The 8,496-nt window shown below is 41.1% G+C and overlaps 1 protein-coding gene across 2 annotated transcripts in view; it reads left to right on the plus strand.

The window, feature by feature from the left end:
• Positions 1–8,496, plus strand: part of GIGYF2 (GRB10 interacting GYF protein 2) — a 73,787-nt gene that overhangs the window by 18,642 nt on the left and 46,649 nt on the right. For both annotated transcript variants that reach the window (XM_081191385.1, XM_081191386.1), the window contains exons 4-7: positions 6–101; positions 3,770–3,878; positions 6,813–6,924; positions 8,450–8,490. In XM_081191385.1, the coding sequence (XP_081047511.1) occupies positions 6–101; positions 3,770–3,878; positions 6,813–6,924; positions 8,450–8,490 (358 nt within the window). The remainder of the gene's footprint in view (positions 1–5; positions 102–3,769; positions 3,879–6,812; positions 6,925–8,449; positions 8,491–8,496) is intronic.

Here is an 8,496-nt window from a genome sequence, read left to right on the forward strand (position 1 = left end):
TGCAGATACCGTCAGACCTTCTTGATAAGGAGTTTCTGCCTATTCTACAGGAGGAGCCCTTACCACCCTTGGCACTAGTACCTTTTACAGAAGAAGAACAGGTTGGTTTCTGAATAAACAGAAAATTGGAATTTCTATACAGTGGTATCTTGATTCTCAAACTTAATCCATTCCGGAAGTCCATTCCAAAACCAAAGTGTTCCAAAACCAAGGCACACTTTCCCATAGAAAGTAATGCAAAACGGATTAATCCATTCCAGACTTTTAAAAACAACCCTTCAAACAGCAATTTAACATGAATTTTACTATCTAATGAGAGCATTCATGCATGAAATGCAGGCAATAATCAGTGTAAAATAAATAAGACAGTATTGTAGATGATAAAAATTAAAATTATTATAGTCATTTTTGAATGGGGGGCTTTTATCCCTTACCACAGTCACACAATCAATCAATCAATCAATCAATCAATCAGTAGCTGAACTGGGTTCCACACAGTCACAAAAACAAATTAACCAAGAAAGCCTCAAAAACGCAAAATAAATAGCAAAAACAAAAGCGCCAAACGTAATCTGTTCCGGGAGTCTGTTTGACTTCCGAAATGTTCAAAAGCCAAGGTTCAGCTTCTGATTAGTGCAGGTGCCCCAGAAACAATAGCCGACAGCTGCTTTGAACATTCGGCCTCCGAAAAATGTTTGAAAACACTTCCGGATTTTCGGCGTTTGAGAACCAAGTTACTACTATAAGCCTTATACTTCATTAATGTAGGAAAAGTGGAATATTCCACTATTGTATCTCATTGATCCTTCAGGTTTAGAGAGATGCACTCAAATACAAAGCAGTTGCCCTGGGGTGATACTCAACTGGAATTGATATTGGTATGCTTCATTCTAAATACAGTGGTACCTCGGGTTTCATACGCTTTAGGTTACATATGCTTCAGGTTACAGACTCCGCTAACCCAGAAATAGTACCGTGGGTTAAGAACTTTGCTTCAGGATGAGAACAGAAATCGTGCTCTGGCGGCGGGGCAGCGGCAGGAGGCCCCATTAGCTAAAGTGGTGCTTCAGGTTAAGAACAGTTTCAGGTTAAGAACGGACCTCCGGAAAAAATTAAGTTATTAACCTGAGGTACCACTGTATGTCTGCTATGGCTCGGGAAATCTTACGCTGAGAGAATTTTACAGGGTATTCAAAGTATGCAAGTTACCATATTTTTTGCCCCATAGGACGCACTTTTTCCCCTCCAAAAATGAAGGGGAAATGTGTGTGCGTCCTATGGGGCGAATGCAGGCTTTCGCTGAAGCCTGGAGAGCGAGAGGCATCGGTGCGCACTGACCCCTCTCGCTCTCCAGGCTTCAGGAAGCTATCCGCAAGCCTTGCAAGCCCGGTGGGAGTTCCCACGGGCTCACAAGGCTTGCGGGCAGCAGCCTGCAGCCCCCGCAAGTGTCCGCAAGCCTTGCGCGCCCGGCAGGAGGTCCCGCCCGGTGCGCGAGGCTTGGGGTGGCAGCCTGTCGCCCGAAGCACGGGGAGCCCTCCGGAGGGCTCCCCGTGCTTTGGGCGAGTGTCTGCAAGCCTTGCGCGCCCGGCAGGAGGTCCCGCCCGGTGCGCGAGGCTTGGGGCGGCAGCCTGTCGCCCGAAGCACGGGGAGCCCTCCGGAGGGTGCCCCGTGCTTCGGGCAGGTGAGCGCAAGGCTTGGGGCGGCAGCCAGGGCGGGGGGGGGATAATATTTTTTTATTCATTTCCCTCCCAAAAAACGAGGTGCGTCCTATGGGCCGGTTCCCCCCCTTTGGAACGAAAAATACGGTAATGCAGGGAGTTTTTAACACATATTTGAAAGATGTAAAAAAGTATTGTTCCCTTCCCCATTGCTTAAGCTGTGAAATTACTAGTTACCGTATTTTTCGCTCTATAACACGCACCCAACCATAACACGCACGTAGTTTTTAGAGGAGGAAAATCCGTAGGCATGCCACCCATAGTCATTCCCTCCATAACACGCACAGACATTTCCCCTTGCTTTCTAGGAGGAAAAAAGTGAGTGTTATGGTGCAAAAAATATGGTAATTATTTCAGAAACTTTAGAAATGGAATTTTGAAAATCTGTTTATAGGCTAAGTGGTTGCCTTCTACCCCCCACAAATAAGCAAGTAAGCTTCAACAGAATACACTGCAGGAGGACATAATATTTTATACTTGAATTCTGTATTTCTGTTTTCTTTCTCCTTTATTTGATACATTTATTTCCTGCCTATCCAAATAATTGCTCAAGGTGACTCACAATTAAAAAAACCAAATCCAAAGCCGTTAGAAAATTATAATTTAAATGATAAATATTAAAATCCACAGTAATTCCTTCTGAACACAATGGGATTTACAAGTAATAATTTTTAGGTGTCCTCTTATGTTTCTACATTTGTAGCCACGAAACCCCTTCATGAATAGCATATACAGTGGTGCCCTGCAAGACGAATGCCTCATAAGACGAAAAACTCACTAGACGAAAGGGTTTTGTGTTTTTTGAGCTGCTTCGCAAGACGAATTTCCCTATGGGCTTGCTTTGCAAGACGAAAACGTCTTGCAAGTTTGTTTCCTTTTTCTTAACACCGTTAATACAGTTGCGACTTGACTTCGAGGAGCAACTCATAGAACGCGGTGTGGTAGCCTTTTTTGAGGTTTTTGATGACTTTGGTGATTTTTGAAGCTTTTCCAAAACTTTCCCGACACCGTGCTTCGCAAGAAGAAAAATTCGATAGACGAAAAAACTCGCGGAATGAATTAATTTCGTCTTGCGAGGCACCACTGTACAGCAGGTGTTACACACTGTGTTACACACAGATCAGTTAAGAGAGTTCCTAGTTCGACATACAGTGGTACCTCGGGTTACATATGCTTCAGGTTACATACACTTCAGGTTGCAGACTCGGCTAACCCAGAAATATTACCTCAGATTAAGAACTTTTCTTCAGGATGAGAACAGAAATCGTGCTGCAGTGGCAGCAGGAGGCCCCATTAGCTAAAGTGGTGCTTCAGGTTAAGAACAGTTTCAGGTTAAGAACGGACCTCCGGAACAAATTAAGTACTTAACCCGAGGTACCACTGTACTAGCAAACTATAGATAGTTTAAACCAGAATCCAATCTTCTCATTTTATGCATATTGGAGCAGGGCTGGAGAGAAGGGAGGAGCACTTTAATCCAAGGCTTGAACCTAATACAAATATTGTATCTGAATATGCATATAATCAAGTGCTTTGCTGTGTTGTGTAATTCTTATAACTTGAAACATAAGCCACTTTCTTTAATCTGAAAAAGAAAAATCATTCCCTGGTGTCTTAAGTGACATCCACTATACACAAATGCAAAGTAACTGCACGTGAAGCCATCTTGTAGTGTGCTGGACTGTTGGCCCATCTGACCCAGTACTTGCTGTTCTTGCTGGCAACAACTTTTCAAGGTCTAAGCAGAATTATTTCTTAGCCTTGCTGTATATCTGAGATCCATTTTAACAAGATTGTACATGGGCTCTTTCCTTTCACATATATTCTACTAGTGAGTCAAACACTGTTCAAACATTCTAGAGCATTCATATGCAAAAAGCTCATTTTGATATTTGAAAATTGTGATCTCAGAAGTTCACCAGCAATACTTACGTAGCTTGAAAATTGCTGAATAATACATTAGAATTTTGATGGGGCAGGGGAGATAGGTCTGATTTTATGATAGTATTGTTACAAAATATTTCTCTCACCATGTTTCTTCTTTTCGGCAGAGAAATTTCTCTATGTCTGTAAATAGTGCTGCTGTCCTACGATTGATGGGACGAGGCGGAGGAACGGTGGTAGGGGCTCCTCGAGGTCGAAGTTCCTCTAGAGGCCGAGGTGAGAGGCTTTGTGAATGTAAAGTAGTGTCATTGTTACATTTTAGAATTAAACTGCTTAACCTCGTATGAAGATGTTGGGGGTTTATAATTTGCCATGGCTTTTCTTTCTTTAGAAGGAAAGATGGGATAAATGTTACAAAAAATAAATGTAAGCCAGTAAGAGAGTGAACCTAGGATAGAATTGGGCCCTAGCATGAGAGAAGGTAAGGGCTGCAGTACTGCAAAGTACCGTATTTTGCGCCCCATAGGACGCACCGGCCCATAAGGCGCACCTAGTTTTTTTTTGGGGGGGGAAATAAAGGGGAAAAAATTATTTCCCCCCCAGGCGCGGGGCTGGGGCGGGGGAAGCCCGAGCTTCCACCGACCCCAGCCCCCAGAACAGGCTGCTCTGCGCAAGCCGTGGGAGCCCTCCCGTGGCTTGCGTAGAGCTACCCGAAGCCCCGGCGCGACTGCTCAGTGTGCCCGGGCTTCGGGATAAGAGGCAGCTCTGCGCAAGCCGGGGGAGCCCTCCCACGGCTTGCGCGGAACTACCCGAAGCCACGGTGTGGCTGCCCAGCACGCCGGGGCTTCGGGATAAGAGGCGGCTCTGCTTAAGCCGGGGGAGGGCTCCCGCGGCTTGCGCAGAGTTTCCAGGAGCCTGGAGAGCGAGAGGGGTCGGTGCGCACCAACCCCTCTCGCTCTCCAATCTTCAGCGAAAGCCTGCATTCGCCCCATAGGACGCACACACATTTCCCCTTCATTTTTGGAGGGGGAAAAGTGCGTCCTATAGTGCGAAAAATACGGTAATTAAGGAAGTTTCAATATACGTACACATCCTGTGTTTTGTTTTCCCAATGTTTAACCAATATTCCTGGATTTAGTGAAGGAAAACAATATTTAGTGGATTTTAAGGTAGGAGCTGAGATAACAACTCTTCCTATAAAATATTTGAGTTCACTGGATAAATAAGTAGAATATATCAAGCCATCTGCATATTACAAAAACGGGAAAATGATAACAATTTCTGCCCTTAATGGCCCACATAATGGCCATCTTAGACTTCCTCTGCAATGTGAGGTAGTAGAATGAACAGATGTAAAATAGTTATAACAACCTGCAAGAAATGTAGACGTAATAGTTGAATTCATTTAACAGACTGCATGGAGCTGGTCATAGATATATTTGTAGCATAGAAGTGTAGAACAAAAACTACTTAAGACAATAATTTAAAAGAATGTAAAGAGCTTCAAAGCATCCGGGATCATTTTTTGTTATTATAGAAATGAACACATTTTGGGTGTAGTGGGAGGGGCCTATAAACTTAGCATCACAGAATCACAGCAGGGAACCTGTTGGAGTGGTGTGGTTTTTTAATGTAATAATAATAATAAAACGTTGATATTTGGAAGGCCCAGAAAACCTTTTGGTATCACAGTGGGATATCTATGGGAGCAGTCTATAAAAAAGGTTATTAAGTTAATTTTTTTTTTTTTAAAGTTAAAATTAGGAATTTCTTTTAAAATAAAATTTTGGAGTGCCTTGGGGCCACAAAAAGCCTTTTGCCATATGGCATCACAGCGAAGGATTCATAGGAGCAGTCAGGTTTTTAAAATAACATTTTGGTGGGGCTTGTTGGAACACCATTTTACTAGTTATGTATCTCTCTTCTAGGCTGTTTGTCACCCGTAAGTTAACCATCCCTGCTTTAAATAATATTGTTTTTATTTCTTTATTTATAAAAAAAATCATAATCCGCTATATCATAAAAAACAGTATCTGTACACAGTAGTAACCATGTAAGCATTTAAATAATAGACCATCAACTAGCTGTTGCAGAAATATGTTTTCTTAATTGTCTACATAAACTGGGTAGCATAAAAAAAAATTCAACAGGCATTTATTTAAAGGATGATGGCAAATGACAGTTTTGTAGGCTTTCTGTAGAATCATGCTTGTGCTATTCTTTGCTCATTTTTACTGTGACCTTCTTGCAGGAGATCTTTAGATATGAAAAAGAAATAATCTAGCAGTGATTATGCTTAATTTTTCAATCTTGCAAGCATACTTTGATGATGTTCCCCACTGCATATTTGGTTTTGTAGTATTTTCTGCTAATGTTCCTAAAGTAGAGTGTCCTAACTGTGTGCTGGGGAAAAGTGTATTTGTATTAAATTGCTCCTCTCTTAAAACCTTTTACTGTAGCAACAGTATTTGGCAATCTAGTACTACTAGTGTTGTCATTGGGCCATACGCCTGTGCTAGTAATTCCTGTGCTGTTTCTGCCACTACTTTTAAGAGAAGTGACAACTGCATAACTTTCCAGCAGGGTTCATGCTGGTGGGGGAGCAGAAAATGGGAGTAACTCAGAAATTAGAAGGAATGCTTGTGTGGTTGCCTAGCAATGCACACATGATTATTCCTTTCCTTTTTTTAATTTAAGTTCTTACTGAGCTCACAAATATGACTGGAAAGTTGCAGTCCTTCAGCTAAAGTGGAGTGATAATAAATGGTGTACAAGTAAGATGTAAAAGAGGTAGTTTCAGTGTTTTGTTTTAAGTGTTTGCTTACTTTATTAGTTTTGTTTTCTTAATATTTACTGGTGACTAAGGAAGAGGAAACATCATTTATTGATTCTGTTTTATAGAATTGCCAGTCATAATAGGACAAGTGCCAGGAGCACTCAACACTTTCTCTGGACCAACTGATGGTTCTCTGTGGTTCGGATTCCACCCATGGCCCAGTAGTTACCTGTCATGTAAGACAGCACCTGCTTTGCTATAAACCTATGATTTATGAAAAATCAAACAATGTGCATTTTCTAATTGGTCTCCCTAAGAGCTCGCTTTGAAGGAAGAATGGCACTTTGGCAAAGTGCAAGAATCAGCTTTGGTCTTGTTGGTTCCAAAGGAAAATGGTAAAATTTATAAGATCTCAACCATATTTTGTCTTTCAGGCAGAGGTAGAGGAGAAAGTGGTTTCTACCAAAGAAGTTTTGATGATGTAGAAGGTGGATTTGGACGAGGAGGGGGCAGAGAAATGCACAGATCCCAGAGCTGGGAGGAAAGGTAATTTAATAAACATATACATTGGCATGGACTGCATCTGTTGTGAAGCTCAGATACCTTGTTATGTTGGTAGAATCCTGGCTGCTCTAAAGTTTGTCCTTCTAGGTGTCTTGTCACAGATGTGGCCACCATGTTTGTGAGCATAGATTTCATAGAATTGTAGAGTTCGAAGGGATCCTGAGGATCATGAAGTCCAACCCCTGGCAGTGCAGGAATGCTGCCTACAGTTGTCCCTGGGTGGGCTCAAACCACCAACCTTCTGGTTAACAACCAGATGCACTGACCTATTTCGCCATGAGCATGAGTATACTACACTTGCCGGGGAGCCAGGGTTGGCAGCAACTCCCCTTCCAGAAATGTATGGAACAGCTATAGAGGTCCAGCTATTTCCATAAATTTTGAAGTTATAAGATCTAAAATGAGTGACAGAGCCTTCTATAAGAACAGCTGGATAAAAATGCTTAAACAAGCTAACTGAACCAGGGCACTATTGGATGATATTGATGATTCAGGAAATCAAGTTACAAAACATAATTATCCCTTGTAGAATTTAAGAAAGATCTGAAATTGGTAGCCTTCATGACATCATAGCTTAGTACTTATCTGGAATTACTAAGAGAACAAGGAAAAATTGAACCTGCTTAGGAGAGAAGAGATTATGGTCAGTATCCAAAGAAATAAGGAATTAGATCTGTAATCAGAAGAGGACTTTAGACTTATTTCTCTCAACAGCAAATGCCTCTGCTTCAAGGCAATGCTTTTGAAACCAGGGAGAATTTCAAAAGCAGTTTGTGTTAATGGCATTTGATTTAACTGTTAAAAGAGTGGGGGCAAGTCAAATTGTATTGGGCTAGCACAAACCACTTGAATGATCTTAAGCAGCATAGTGGATTCTAACATAAAACAACTAAACTGTATTCTAATGGGTTGAAATAAATTGATCCACATAAGGAAAAAGACAAATTGTGACTCAAAAAGGTAAAATTAATTCTTCCCGATGTCTTCCTGAAATGCTGAGAGAGAAAACATCAGCTATATTTTTCCAACAAGCAAATATTAGTTAACCAGTGGGGATTTCCCTTCATATGTGTTATATTTTTATAAACTTATCCTAGTTTATGAGAAGACAGATCAAGATCAGATTTTTTAAAATGAGGCAAGTAAATTAGTGTCATCAAACTAATATAGATTGATATTTGTGGAACATTAGCATTCACTAAAATAGGAAGCATGCATTGACAATAACAAATATTATTAAGAACTTCAATAATATAACAAAACATTGATCGTTAGGGCAAATGAATAGTAGAAATACACCAGTAACACACGTTTTTACAGGTTTGTCTTCAGAATGACTTTTGTTACCTGTTCTGATACCTATATCTGTATATATATTCTGTCCAGAGTATGCTATTAATAAACATTATTTCAACTTGTTATTCGTGCATCACAGAAATAATTGTGATCCATTCCCTGTCTTAAGTGTTTCCAAATGCTTTGGTAATTTGCTATTTTGCCTTTTTAGGGGGGACAGGCGGTTTGAAAAACCAGGACGAAAAGAACCAGGTATGT

Source organism: Podarcis bocagei, assembly GCF_964188305.1.
Source record: "Podarcis bocagei genome assembly, chromosome: 4".
Taxonomy (NCBI): domain Eukaryota; kingdom Metazoa; phylum Chordata; class Lepidosauria; order Squamata; family Lacertidae; genus Podarcis; species Podarcis bocagei.